Here is a 15,842-nt window from a genome sequence, read left to right on the forward strand (position 1 = left end):
TACCGTAAGTATTGTTATGAGCTAAAATGCATAATATAAATGCTGTGTTGTGAGATGTGAGTTTGGTTATAAAATGTGGTTGTCACACCCATAAATAAATGAATTGCATATGAATGCAACTGTATTCAGGACTCAAATACGGGTTTTGCATCTGTTGTCATGAACAGAAGACAACGGAGATAAGGTATATCAAACTATAACAGTTTATTAAGAGTTACTGTAAAACAAATGGTAAATGAGAGATGATATGAAGTCCAGGGAGCCACAGACACGCAAACACACTCCAGGGCCACCAGGTAGGGAGAGGGGTGTATCCAACATCTAATATCCAAACTAGATGAAAATGAGAGAGAATCCTCTATGAGGTAAAGCAGAGTCAAGTTTGTTGAAGGCATACACAGTAGTTTGCATTCACGAGACCGGACAGTGACTGAGTGTGTGTGGCTGTGTTTTATAGTGGAGGTGTGATGAGGGGTAACAGGTGCAGCAAATCAAAACTCGCTTTCAAGTTCAAAACGATGCGCAACGTTTAGCTACGGTTTCCGGGTTGAACAAAATGTTTCCTGGAAACGGTGTGCACCGATGTGTTTGAGATACTTTTTCTCTTGTTTGGTAGGTGTGTCAGAACTGCAGTTCTATCAGCAGCAACATGTAAATAAACCACACAGTACTGAAGAGACAGCTCGCTCAATGGGTTCAAGTTGGAATGTTGTCTTTCATTCTAGACGGCAAGGGCAGTGTCTCTAAAATCAAGCGTATTTTACAGTAATAAACACGTATTTATAACGATTTCATCTGGTTCCAGAAACATTCAAAAAAGAACACAAAGCATGGCCTTATCAGCTACCGTAGTTGCAACTCGGAACAGGGTGTGTTTTGATGACGCAAGAGTTGCAACTACGGTAGCTGATAAGGCCATGCTTTGTGTTCTTTTTTAAATCTTCAACGCATCACTGTTTCTGTTTAATAAACGTTGTGCAACGTTTTGTCGGGGCTGAATGCAGCCCTGGTGAATGTGATTGTTGAGTTTGAGTAGTGAGTGAGGAAGGACCTGGCAAATCTGTGACAGCTGTAATCTGGTGCTGTGATAATGTAGCCTTATTAAGGAACTGCTCTACCGGCAAAAGTGCTCTACCGTTTTTTTTAACCCTAGGTAAAATGTATTAAACCCTTCTTTTATATTAAATTATAGGTGTGTAATGCTCTTTTACCCAGTGTTAACAGCAGGGTTTATGAATAAAAAAAAAACGGAATGCATTTACATTGCAAACCCTAATAATAATTATAATCTAATTTTATGTCTGTACATACATCTCTATGATCCATCTATGCAAAACAATGCATACATTTGTATTCAATACCTAAAAAATATAGAACATTAAATAGTTAAAATAAGAATTCATTTACATAGGATTTAAAAACTACTTGCATATTTTGCACATATATTTAGATCAATTTAAGGTAAATTTGGTTTCACTACAAATGCAATACAACATTAAAGCCATGAAAAAAAACTGTAATTTGTTTTAGAATATTGTGGTAATTTTTACAAATTACTTATACGTGAGCTTCATTATTTAAAAAAAAATCATGTGCCCTCATAATTTTAAATCAAAACAATCTTGTTCCATTCGAAAAACCATATGGAGTAGTCTACTTTCAAATTACTCATCACTTTGACGTCAAGTCGAGCAAACCTTCTCTTTAGCATTCAGAGAACGCGTACATGAAACAAGGCTAGCAAGTGCACGTTCTTTTGTCATTACATCAGTGAAAGGCTGTGCTTTCGGCGCTGCGTGCATAGGATTGTGGGTAATTTGAGAGTGCGAAGAGCGCGAAGGATACACATATGCATCCTTTCCTGTATATAGGATATTTTTCTAACGAAGGAATTAGTCCTTAGTTGAAATTCCGAGGATCCTCGACATAGGAACAGTCTTTCGATGGATGTCGATGACGTAGCATCCTTGAAATTCTGGCTTTCAAGGATCCTTCCTTGACATTGAGAAACACCTCTGATCTCTCTTTACTTCCGGTCATATGGTATGGCAGGTGGGCGGGGTCCAGGAGAAGATCGCTGCAATTAGCAACACGACCCAACTTCAAATTATCCAATCAGATCTCGATGGACAATGATATTACGTAGTGCCCGAAAATAGTCCCCTGCTATTGAAAGATACTAAGCTGCTGCATAATATCATTGCGCCTCCTGCATACATGTTATGACAGAAAAGTCCTTGACTATTACGCCAGAATGAGAGTATAGTTCCTAGCCATATCTGCCTAGAAAATATCCAAACTCTTTGATTAGTTTTGAGCAGGATGCTAATGTTCTAATCAGATTCAATAGATTGTGCTAAGCTATGCTAAAAGTGGTAACTTCAGACCAGGAGATCAGCTGAATGCATTTCAAAACAGTAAGAATCGAATTTTTAACTCTAGGGGAGCTGGAAAATGAGGAAAATTTTCAAAAAAGTGGAGTGTCCCTTTAAAACCCTCTTCTATATGTTACATTATTACTAAGATCGCTAGTACAAATTAATCTTAGCCGCTGTATTCTGCTGCTTATGTCGTCCATTGATTTTTCTGAGTTTTCACTATGCATCTATTAATGTAAAGCTGCTTTGAAACAATTAAACAATTGTGAAAAGCGCTATATAAATAAAATTAAATTAATCAAAGCTATTTTTCCAGTTGTGAAGTCAGTAGAAATGTTTACATTGGTAAGCCAGACCTCTTCTGCAGAAGCTAACAGTATTTCATGTCTCTGTGGGGTTAAATTACATTAAATATTTTGACTAACCTGCTACCTAAAATATCTAGGGGTAGAAAAGGGAATATAGTGACCTGTAAGATCTCTTCAAATGAGTCCTGCAGTGGAGCAATCCGTACATGCATGTTTTCAGCATGTGCTTTGGCACAGGCCACCTCCATCTGCAACTGCTGGACATTGTCATTGACTGCCCGCAGCTTGGCATCATATTGCTGTATGGTCTCTTCCAACCTCTGTTGCTTCTCCTGCAGTGCGTCCAGCTGCACACAGTAAAACACACAATACAATACCACAACTTTGACAAGTACTAGTAACAGTAACACAACATGTCTCTGAAGGATGGAAAGGTTTCAAAAGCACAAAAGTAAGGAAAGACATGTAGAAGATGTGATACAACTCTTATGTTTTCATAACAATCACAAAACGTATAACCATATATCAAAGTGTTTTTTGTGCCCCAGTATATACCTGAGTCCTCTAAGTGCATTCCAGAACTTCATATATCTATTATACTCACCTGTTATACTTACCTTCAGTCTTCTTCCAAGTTCTGAGCATGAAAGAATGGTAAATGGACTGCATTTATATAGCGCTTTCATAGACCAATGGCCATCCAAAGCACTTTACATATTGCCTCACATTCACCCATTCACACACCGTCTGTGGTGTCAGCCATGCAAGGCGGCATCCAGCTCATCGGGAGCAGCTGGGGTTAGGTGTTTTGCTCAAGGAACCTCGACACTTGGTCAGGTGGGGCCAGGGATTAAACCACCAACCTTCTGATTTGTAGACAACTTACACGAACCACTAAACCACTGCCGCCCAAAGACCAGAACCAAGATGCAAAACAACACTGATCCCAAGGGGAATCGATTTCGCGATCCCTTCGCAGAATTGGTTTCGGCGGTTTGACAGTCATTACTACCATCTCCTCCGATAAATCCTCCTTCCATACCCGAAGAAATCCATTACTCTGCTTGCCAACTACTGCTTCCACAAAACCCCACTGCTTCGTCAGCTGCCTCTGCAAGTCCCATGGCCCGACCAGCGACATTCTCCGGTGAGGCGGAGGATTGCAGCATTTTTTGCTTCAGGTATCTCGGTATTTCCAAATGCAAGCACATCAGTTTTCCAATGACTCTTCACGAGTGGCTTTTATTATCTCTTTGCTGTCTGGTCGAGCTCTCCAATGGGCACAATTCCTCTGGAACTCTGATTCTCCCATTATACAATCCCTGTCCAGTTTTCTTCATCACTTCAGGGAAGTCTTAGTCCAGACAGTGGCAGACCTCTCTGTACACGTTCAACTCTTCAAACTACAACAAGGAAAGTTATCTGTGAGTACATAGGCTCTGAATTTCCGCACATTAGCAGCATCTAGCGGCTGAAAAAAACGCTCTTATTACAGCGTTTGGCCACTGTCTCAACCCTAACATCTGTAAGCTCATTGTTGTGTACAATGACAATATGGGTCTAGAAAATCTCATCCAAAAAACAATCCGCTTATCTCAACATTTGTCTGCCTGTGAGGATGTCTACCAGCCAAAAAACTACCAGCAGGACATTAGTGCTCAGACCATCCAAGGTAAACCACTGGGTCGAGGTTGTATTCGCCACTTCATCCCCACATTAACCCTTCGAGTCAGATGCTTACACGCTGGAGATCACCTTTATGGTGCTGGAGGAATCTACCGCAGAGCCCATCCTGGGATGCCCGTGGATGTTCAAACATCAACCTAATATCAACTGGCAAACAGGTGAGGTCTTTAGTTGGGTAGAGAATAGTTTTCAATCCTGTTTAACGCCCATTCATAAGTCACCCCCTCTCTGTCCTTCTTCATCTTCCAAGTCCAGTTCAGACCTTCCTCTCTGTTCCACTACCATCGAGAGTCCTCTAGTTCAACACCAAGTGAAGATACCCAAGGAAAACTGGGCAATCCAGGATGTGTTTAGCAAACAGCTGGCAACCAAAGCTGGCAAGGCGTTTACCCTCTGTCCATTCCAGAACAAAAGGCCATGGGGGAGTATGTGGATGAAGCTTTGCAACAACAGCTTATTCAACCATCTACCTCCCCTGCCGCTTCCAGCTTCCTCTTTGTGGCCAAGAAGGATGGTGGCCTGAGACTGTGCATCAATTACAGACATCTAAACTCCCAAACATTAAAATTTAGTTACCCCCTTCTTCTGGTCCCTGCCACGCTAAAACAGCTGCGTGGGGCTCAAATCCTCTCCAAGCTGGAACTGCGAAGTGCCTATAACCTGATCCGCATCCATCGAGGTGACAAATGGAAGACTGCCTTTGTAACCCCCCAGGAAACTAGGCATAAAAAAAATTGTTTGGTTCCTGTTTCCGACCGACCCTGTCAATTTATGTGCGACCCAAATTTATTTTATGGATTGGGGAAGAAATAATACACATTAAATAAATACACAAATAAAAAAACTTTGAGGCAAACTATAATTTACGTTTTAGTACAGCACCGTTTTTATAAAGCATGCGATGCAACGTCCTCCAGCAATGCTAACAGACAAGGCAGCTACACGGTCGTTAACACAATCATTCACACATCGCACACATCACGTGCATTCGAGATGCTGTTTCACGCACAGCAACGTAATGTGTTTCCATTCATTATGGGGCATACTTACCAAATCCAAGTTCAACGATTTGCGTGAGAAGATTACATACAAAGTCAATGCAAAGATGCAGACGCGTCCTCGCTAATGACGCGAATTGGGTGGTGCAAACACGCGCTTTTCCCTTTAAACGCGTCTTCGCACAAGTTGAAAATATAAAGACAAGCAAAAACTCAGAACTTCAAGAACGCGCACGCAGGATCATTTGACATTGTAGAGGTGTGTGTGTGTGTGTGTGTGTGAGAGAGAGAGAGTAAGAGAGAGAGATAGGTAAGAATGGTGCCCACGTCGAGAAAACTTAATAGAAGACTAGAAACATGTTAAGGACTTAAGTATGTATGTCACTCATCTAATTACAGTATGTTAACTGGATAACACTGGATATAACTCATTGTATAGATTAATAAAATAATGTATTTTAATTACACAAATCAAACGTTGATCGATTGTTACTCATCTTTGATAGATGAATACTATTCCACCATCTGATCTTTAAATTATTTTTAATTGTCTCTAGTAAATCATATACTAGTAATAAATTAGAATAACTATACTTCAAGTAGTATTAAAAGCAAAGGGAAAACTGTTTCCATTAGATTCAGGCATAATAGATTTTTTAATTGTGCCACCCTAAGATTTGTACTGGCCCCTTTGTGCCCCCCATGAAAACAATCCTGGGGGTGACACTGACACACACACACACACACACACACACACACACACACACACACACACACACACACACACACACACACACAATCCATTAAATAGAGATAATCCATGGAGACGTGGCTCTGCGCTGCGTGAGACAAACACACAATATAGCCAAAGTCACCTCAAATATATCCGCTATTCAATTTAAATATTTAACAATTTCCTACCTATCCCTTGCTGCCACTGGAAAAATAATTTTTATCACTAAACTACTGTCATCAAAAGTTATAATTTTGTATATACATAACTCCTGAAAAAAAAATTAAAATGTGTTTGGACTGGTGAGCGCGGAAATACAGGTGATAAACGGTTTTATTAAACGAGTCATTGAAACGTTCATTCAAGCGATTCGTTCAAACATCCGATTCATCAAGAATAAGACGTATGTTTTTGAATGGGTCATTTAATCTTCGACTCAACCGATTCGTTCAAATCACTGAATCATTCAAACCACGATTGAGTGTTGCTGTGAGACGCGCTATGCTGTGATTTTTTGTTTGTATTCATCATATATATTTTCACTGCTAAAATAGACCAAAACAGTCAATATTTAGTCTAAAATGTAAGTGATTTGAACTGTAAAAACCGAGTGTAGGCCTACTTCTTATTAATTTATTTACTATGTTTGCTGTCTTGTAACCATATCGAAATATGACTGAAAAGACAAGATCAGGGCTGTTTTCTTGGTTGTTTAACATATAGATGCAACCGTTGTACACCATCTTAACAAACTTCAAGATTATTAAGTTTATTAATGACCAACTTCTAAAAAGAAACTGTCTTTGTAAAGAATACGCACGCACGCAGCCACGCTCACACAAACATGTTTAAATACATTTATATTGTTAATTAATAACAATAAATTGTTGTTGTAACAGCAATATCTCCAAGTTTTGTTTTTCACTGTAAAAATGTCATGATTTGACAATGCAACGAGAGTACCGCCACCTTTCCCCCCCATTTCAAGCACTGATTATAACACAAACATAACTTTTTTTGTCAAAAGCGACAAATCCAGCGACTTTTACTGGTGTTTTTAAGACTTTTGTGGTGTTTGGAGACTTGAAATCACGAATCACTCTGCAGTTAGACCCGTCCAAAACTCGCAGGCGGCCGTGTCAGTTTCTCAATGTACTGTAAATGTACAATTGAATAAGAAATCATTTGTATTGCGTATATTGGCGAACGCGGCCATCCGCTTGTAGCCGCTGGAAGTATACTTGGAAAGCTGCAGTCAGAGCAGAGAGCAGACACACACCCCTCCGCGTCCAGGCGGCAAATGAATCGCGTATGGCCGCCGCTGTTCCTGTCCTTCACAACAAAATCCCAACAGTCTTTTTAAAGACTTATCCCACATTTTTTTAAGATTAGATCAAATCTCAGCCCTAGCCAGTATTTTTTTTTTACTGCTACACGAAAGACTACAATCGTTATGTATTAAAATAAAATCTGAATTGTCTGCAAAATAATTCTTTTGTTGGTTTTATTAAAGATTGTGCCTAAGTCCCGCTGATTAGCCCCTGTCCCCCGATACGTCTCTCAACATAGCCACACACACGAACACTTACATATTGCCTAAACTTTAATATTGAAAACACATAACAAAAATGGATGAGGCATTCCTGCAGTTTGGGTTTACAGTCATGGCTGAAATGAGACCTCAGTATGTCGAGTGTGCTGAGGTGCTGGCAAACAACAGTATGAAGCTCTATCTATCTATCTATCTATCTATCTATCTATCTATCTATCTATCTATCTATCTATCTATCTATCTATCTATCTATAGGTGTGAGGGGGCCCGACAGCAAAGAACCTTCTTTGGGGGGGCCAGCTTGTAAAAAGTTGAGAACCCCTGGTCTACATAGATGATACCCTCATATATATATATATAGGGTATCGTGAACTGCTTCTGGCATATTGACTGAGATTACCCAGGAACAACTCCTCAACACCGCTCCACCAGGAATTCCTGAGAATCTCAGCTATGTACAGAATATGCCCAGAATTCCCTACCACAATCCACCACAGGGCTCACCCCTTTTCAATGTATCCTTGGTTACCAACCTCCTCTTTTCTCCTGGTCACGTGAGCCCTCGGCAGTTCCAGCTGTCAACCACTGGTTCCATCAGAGTGAGGGGGTTTGGGACTCGGCTTACATACATCTCCAACAGGCTGTGTAGAGGCATCAAGACCAAGCCAACCGATATCGCTCTGATCCAAGTCACTTACAGGCTCAACTTACCTCCTGAGTACAGTATCTCACCTTTATTTCATGTGTCACTGTTAAAACCCTTCACTGATCCTGTCTCTCCTCCTTCCACAGATCCTGACACCGCAGCTGTGCCTCCTCCTCCTCGTGTGAAATACCTGGTTGACTGGGAGGACTATGGTCCTGAGGAACGCTTGTGGGTACGCCGTGAGGTCATCTTGGACCCCACTCTCCTCACTCAGTTCCATACCACCAATCACCCACCTCCCAGGCCTCGAGGTAGACCTCGCCGCCATATTCCCCCCTCTCAAAAGCCGTCAAGAGCCGCCTCGGGAGGAGGGGGTACTTTTAGGATCCCATCACCATCCACGTCATCAGTCACTCCTCCCACTCGTTAACACTCCCCTGAGTTCTAATGCTGGGTTTACACCAACCGCGTTTCAGGCGTCAAAATCGCTTCTACCGTGTGTGGTTTGCCGCTTGAACAATTTGGATGCATTCGCGCGTGTAGAGCGGAGTAGACGCGCGGAAAAACCAAGCATTTGAAGCGCGTCAGAGGCAAACTCCGCTTCTTTGGGAGGGGCAAGTGCAATGCGGTTGTCTGTTTGCAAAATGACTTTGTTGATTTATTGAGAGTTACCAGTTTGTATTTGGTAACCTTACTATAGGGGCAAATAAACGATGCGAGTCGATAAACGTCACGTGACTCAAAAGTGAAGTGTGTATTACAACTTACCAGGTTGCCCAATGTCCTCACTCACACTCTTCCAAGCAAGGTCCTTTATATTCCTGTCTCCTCTATAGAAATAAGAACTTGTGTCGTATAGCTCCGGGTGACTGCTTACGGACAATATCAAGCGTTGGTTGAATGAGTGACTCCAGGCGGGGCTGCCACCACAGCAGCAAGGAGGCTCCTGATTGGTTAACGTGGAGTGAAATTCCGCCAAAGTACAAATTTTTCAACTCGGGCGTCAGCGGCAAATTTGCGTGAACCGCAAAATGCACAAAAAGCACCATTCGCGCGTACCGTGCACAACGCGTTCGCGCCTTCCGCGCCGCGGGACCTCCTGACGCACGTCAACGCGTCTTCACATTGAAATCACTCGCGCTTCACGCCTCTACCGCGGTTGGTGTAAATGCAGCATAATGCCTGTCACCTGTGTCTCATCACCATATCCCTTTATATACCCTCTCACTCCCATTCACTCATCGTCTGGTCTCATCATTAAAGGACACTTAGACTCACCCGTGCTACTCACCTGGAACTTGCCTGTCAATTATCGTCAGAAACCCTTCGGGAATCCTCCAATCACCATCTGCAATAGAGACATTATTATTATTCAGCTAAGTGCATTGCAGAACTTAATATATCTATTATACTCACCTGTTATCCATCTGAATCAGTGTGTGTTTCAATAAAGTGCTGTTATACTTACCTTCAGTCTACTTCCTGGTTCTGAGTGTGACAACTACACTGATAAAAAAAAACTAATAACAAAGCCCAAAACCTAAACTAAAGAAAACACTGATCACCATAATGATGATTTCAAACTAAACTTGAACATAAATATGGCAATGCTAAATTGTTAATATGGTAATATGTAACATAACATAAGATAGTAATGGTTTGTTTAATTGTTCAATTTTTTCTGTTGAGATCTTGGGAGGTTTATTGTGTTATCTGTTACTTGCTTTTGATGTTCATCTGAGGCTGTGTGACAGTAAGCCTTGTTGTTTTTTTTTCTGATCTTGTTCTTCTTACGTTTAGTAGCTATGTTCCATCATCATTCTCGTCACAACAACATGCAGTGTAATATAGTTTTTGAAAATTGTGTGACTTGGTCAATAATATGATTTCACACATCATTAAAACAACTATTTAGGATATTATTGCAAAAAATATATTTTGCACACCCCTAGCAGATCCTAATGATCTCAATATATAGGCCCATTTCCAGGTTTTCTTGAATTTCAAAAATTCAAGAAACTTGAATCAGATTTGTAATTAGCAATTGAGGCAGACTGCAGAGCTGAAACAGCTTTTATCAAAACTACAACCAATCTTATTGTACCTGACCGTGGCCTTCTGTCTATTCTTATTCTTCTAGATTTTAGTGCCGCCCTTTACATTGTCACTTTTTGAGATACTTCTGACCACGTAACACTAATTAAGCTACATTGGCTCCCTCTTCGCTGTTTTCTCCATTAAAACATTTTATTAGTCGCTTACAAAGTTTCATAACTTGGCTTCTCTTTACCTATCAAACCTTTTTATGTAATAGAATGAAGGCATCGGGCACAAGTTGCAGCTCTGTGGCCTTTTCATGAATGTGGATATTGATTCACAAGCCAAATTACGAAATTGTTATTTTTGAATAAACTTGACTTCTTCACCGATGATACTCTCTTTAAATTCAAGAGGAATATTTAAATAGCATTCTTGCATTAACGTTTCACTTACCACTTCTCTCTCCTGTTTCTCCAGATTCTGGATCATGTTTAGCTGTTCCCTCAGATGTAACTTCTTTTCTTCTAGCTTCTCCACAGTCTTGTTTGTGTCATAGCACAAAGTCTTGACCCTCTGAAGAGCCTCATTCTCTTTCTGCAGTGCATCCTTCAGCTCCTGGGGATGCAAATCACTGTGCTGCTCATTATCTTTAATCACAAGATTAAACAGATTTTCAACTATTTACAAAAGATCCAGTACACCCTGCACAAGTTTTAAGTTTTATGCAAATTATTTCACATCAATGAACTTTCACAAGACTAGCATTTATTAGTGACACTACGGGAATGATAAGTAAATGAGATAGCCTCAACAATCCATTTACTCAAAGTCTGCTTGGCAGTCGGGAAACCTTTCTGGGCCGAACCAAAGCATAAAATAACTGCTCTGCTCTGTCCTAAACTTAACTTGCATCGAACAGAGTAAATTACATTTTCTTTGGCTCATATCCTTAATGGGTGGAGGACAAAGTGCCTGCAAAATTATAGGGCATTTTATGTTGTTAAGAACCTTAGAAATGTAACCCAGCATAGGGTATGGAAAAGCCTTAACCATGTCTGAAGCGAACTCGAGACAGGTTGGTGAATCTGAGAGAGCCTCTACACCAATTCAAGGCAATTTACTTTTTTTATACCCCTATGCCTATCCCTGTAAATATGAACACAAGATTGAACGTATCATAAAAATTATTATTTCTTATGTTAGACTTGAATTATAGTCGTATGAGCAGCAATGTTCGTTGGCAAAATGTCTTCGTTTGAAAAATCTTCGTTTGAAGGGCTATTTGACCCTTCCCCTTCAACTAAAAGAGAATTTGGACATCCCTAGCCCTTCACGTGTACGCGCAAAAAGGAGGGGTAGGGGTAAGAGCTAGAATTGGAATTGGGCCTTAGCCTCCTTAGAGGCCTGACCCACAAACCCATTCGATCTAGGAAGGGGAGAAACACAATGCCCCTCTGAGACAACAGATCCCTCATGATTGACACCTGAAATAGGGAGCCGTCTAGAAGGTAGACCAGGTTCCAAAACCATACTCGGGCTGGCCAACACTGGGCTACGAGCAACAGCTGCGCCTTCTTTTGGCAGACCATCTCCAGAACTAGTGTGAGCAGATCAATTGAGGGAAAAACATAAAGGAGGCCCTCAGGCCATACCATACCATAGTTATACAACATCATAATGTTTATATGTTGATATAGTTTCGGTCACTGTCTTCAAATTTGCTTGGTTGAAATCTCCTGCGATTACTTGTATATGCCAGTGATAACAACAACAAAAACATTCTTGGTAACTAGAGTGGATGGCATTTTATTGATATGTATTTTAAGTAGGGCTATTACAGGATCCATAATCCCAAATTAAGTCCAATTTATAGTCGTTTGTGCGTAAGGTCTACAACTTAGGTATCCGTAGCCTCTGTATAGCTCTGCGTACCCTGATGTGCAACTCAACAAATTTTTAACAGCGCGTCAGTTCTACACAGATCGCAAGCACTGTGATTGGTCCACTAGAACCCCTCCCGTCAGGTAAAAAAACGATGTCATAGGTATTTTTGTTTGCGATGGTGAGAACAAAGATGGGCCACGTTGAGGAGTCATTTAGCTGAAACTGCAACAAAAGTCGCTGTTTATTTACTTCCATCACTGCTGGTCTTTTCAAATCATACACAACAAGCTGCTGTTTCGTCTTCATTTGTGGGTTAAACTGGCCAAGCTGCTTCTTAATTGACGGTCACGCTGCTACTGTGGTTATATGCGTGGATACTGCCTACCAGCGGTCTACATGTGTGTTTGCATGTCGACACGGATGACGACGCAGAAGTATATATGAAAACCAACGCATATCCTACGGAGTCACGGCTACGCCATACTACGTTTGCACATCTATACTGAGCCCTTTACTGCGCTACTGAACAGGCCAACCGCATGGATGACAAGCAACTGCAACAATCAAGATGTTCACGTTAAATTCACGAAGCTATGGCCTTCTTGGTTTACACATTATGTTTTTTACAAAGGCCAAATAAAGTGTCAAGAGTAAAGAGAGTAATTTGTTTTTCATACATTTTTCAATTCAAAATGTAATAATATTCATATTTCGTTAAATTATACAGTTTTCAAGTTTAAAATTACTTTATATTGTTTTCTCATTTCTATGTAAAGCACTTTGAATGACCTCTGTGTATGAAATAAACTTGCCTTGTCTTGCCTTGCCTTAACTAATCAACACAAATACAAAGCACCATAATACAACTGATTGCTTAGCAACATTAAAGACACTTTAAATAAAAACTTTTTATCTTTGTGTATCTACAGCATCTGCACCTCGCATAAGCGAGATGCAGCCAATGTAATACCGGTGGCTTTTTTGTTAACTGACTGAACAATTGACTTTCACCTGGCCATGCAAGTTTTTCATCAACAATATCTGAGTGAACCATTATAAACATGATGATCATCTGCCGACTGTTTTAGCACATCTTTGAGCATGGTTATGAGCCTGTCACAGATTATATCTGTATTGGCGTATATACCACAGATATGCAGCTGAAATCTTGTTTTTTACAGAACAAAGAAATGCTTGTAAATGACGTAATTACTTGTTTGTCCAGCATAGCGCACTGCATTGTTTGTTACTGGCACTCCAGATTACTCTCTGCAGTTCAGTCAGCGGGTCTCTTGTTCAAGTCAAGTCAATTTTATTTCTATAGCACTTTTCACAATTGTTTAATTGTTTCAAAGCAGCTTTACATTAATAAAAGCAAGAAAAACACAGAAAAATCAGTGGACAACAAAAGTTGTCCAAAGAGTACAGTGGCTAAGATTAAATCGTACTAGTGAGCGTAGTAATAATGTAATGCATAAAAGAAAGTTCTAAGTTAAGCCAATGTCATCTAGCTGCCATTGGGGTTAAAAAACCTCTTGAGAGAGAGCCAACATAGTTGATGCCAAAGCCGTCGGTGTATGAATGTGGGAGTGAATGGGTGAATGAGAGGCAAATTGTAAAGCGCTTTGGATGGCCATAGGTCTGTTAAAAGCGCTTTATAAATAAAGGGGCCGTTCACATGTAATGCAAGTGTCATACAATGTAATGGTTGAATATCTGCTCGGTTCCAGACAGGCTAACTATTGCGGCATAAGTATATTTCCGAGACTAATTATGTGAATGCTTTGTTCCGGACAAGCTAACTATTGCGACATAGGTATATTCATAAGATATGTTATGTGAATGCTTTGTTAAAAAGATATGTCTTTAGACATTTAGACTTAAATTTATTTACTATGTCTGATTAACTTAGGGGCTAAGTAAGAAAAGTAATTTTCAACGGCAGACAAGCAGTGTCTTTACAACATTTACACCTAGTATTTGTCAGGATCCTGTCCGAATCTGGTTTTGTATTAATATCTAGTCATGTTTGGCAGGGTTATGACAGTGCAATGTTTCGTGTGGGAAATGTGTGGCCTCAGTATTGGTTATATTAAACAACATATTTCTCCTGTCTCGTCACTTTTTACCCACTCCCTTGCCTATTATTACTTTCACCTGTTCCGATCATTAGTTCTCCCTATTTAAAGTCCCTGTGCTCTGTGTTCTGTCTACATTTGTTTTGCCTTTTTCCTGACCTGTTCCTGTTTATCCAAGTCGAGTTAAGTGAAGTCTATTGTTTAATGTTAGTCAAGTTTAGGGCTGGGTACCGAACGTCGATACTTTTATGGTATCGAACGAAAAACTCCCATACTTTGATTATCGAAAAATGATTTATCTTTCGGTGCCAAATTTCGATTCCAAAAGCCAAGCGGCTGTGTCTGTGTGAGCCTATACTTGTGTGTAAGGACCTAAAGCGCCAGCGATTGGCTCTCCACCACCACGTGACGGGGAGGATTTCTGAAAATACTTGCAGTCCAACTCGCAGTCACCCAACACAAGTGTAGAAAGGATGCAATATGAGAAATTTACAGAAAGTCTTTGTGACAGTTGTCTTACCAATAGAGTTAGCGCAACCAAAATGGCGCTTCTCCTAAGTGACGAGGGGTTTCAATTTAAAGCATGCGCGCAGCCTGTGTCTCTGCTTGTTTTACTCGCGCATGGTTCCGCATGGCAAGACTTTGCGCGCGCATCTCCCACAACAGTCTCGACAAGGTGTTTAAACTTGACCCACGCGCGCAGCTTGTGGCTCTCAATGCTTATAAAATACTCGCGCCTGTCTCTCCGAATCGCAAAGCCTTCATGCCCTCATCTCCCAAAATGGACGATGCGTTTAAACCTATTTTTTACAGTCTATGGTTTAAACTTGAGGCACACACGCAGCCCAACACTGCTTACAAGCCTGGCTCTTTGAGGTTTTAACAAGGAACGAACCCAAGTGCAGATGTAGACAATGAAAATAGAATTTATTGTACAAAACAGGGAAACAAAAACCCACGAGGGGGCAAAACAAGACAGGATGAACGCAACACAAGACTAACACTAAACTAAACATAAACCATAAAACTTATCACTACATATAACAGACTAGACTAAATTATTCTTAATACTCAAAAATGCAAGACACAGGAACATGACAAGGAATGCGACAAGACGAACGCACACAGAACATCAAACACAAGGACAATAAATATGGAGAACTAATGAGGGACACAGCTGAAATCAATAACAAGTAAGGGAGCGGGTAAAAAGTGACGAGACCCGGGAAATGCGTGGTCAGAATAATTCAATACTAAAACCATGCATTTCCCACATAAACATGGTACTGCCAGAACCCTGTCACAAAGACTAGATATAATTTAAGACCAGATTCTGACAGGATCCTGACAGTACCCCCCCTTAAAGGAATAGTCTACTCATTTTCAATATTAAAATATGTTATTACCTTAACTAAGAATTGTTGATACATCCCTCTATCATCTGTGTGCGTGCACGTAAACGCTGGAGCGCACATCAACGTTTTTCCTATTTACGACGAGTAGTTATACGAGCAAGTTTGGTGGTACAAAATAAAACGT

The 15,842-nt window shown here is 40.5% G+C and overlaps 1 protein-coding gene across 2 annotated transcripts in view; it reads right to left on the minus strand.

The window, feature by feature from the left end:
- LOC129441439 (uncharacterized) overlaps positions 1 to 15,842 on the minus strand; it is a 116,729-nt gene that overhangs the window by 72,949 nt on the left and 27,938 nt on the right. For both annotated transcript variants that reach the window (XM_055201090.2, XM_055201089.2), the window contains exons 3-4: positions 10,795 to 10,956; positions 2,848 to 3,033 (exon numbers count right to left, since the gene is read on the minus strand). In XM_055201090.2, the coding sequence (XP_055057065.2) occupies positions 2,848 to 3,033; positions 10,795 to 10,956 (348 nt within the window). The remainder of the gene's footprint in view (positions 1 to 2,847; positions 3,034 to 10,794; positions 10,957 to 15,842) is intronic.

This window comes from Misgurnus anguillicaudatus, chromosome 2 (assembly GCF_027580225.2).
Source record: "Misgurnus anguillicaudatus chromosome 2, ASM2758022v2, whole genome shotgun sequence".
Lineage (NCBI taxonomy): Eukaryota > Metazoa > Chordata > Actinopteri > Cypriniformes > Cobitidae > Misgurnus > Misgurnus anguillicaudatus.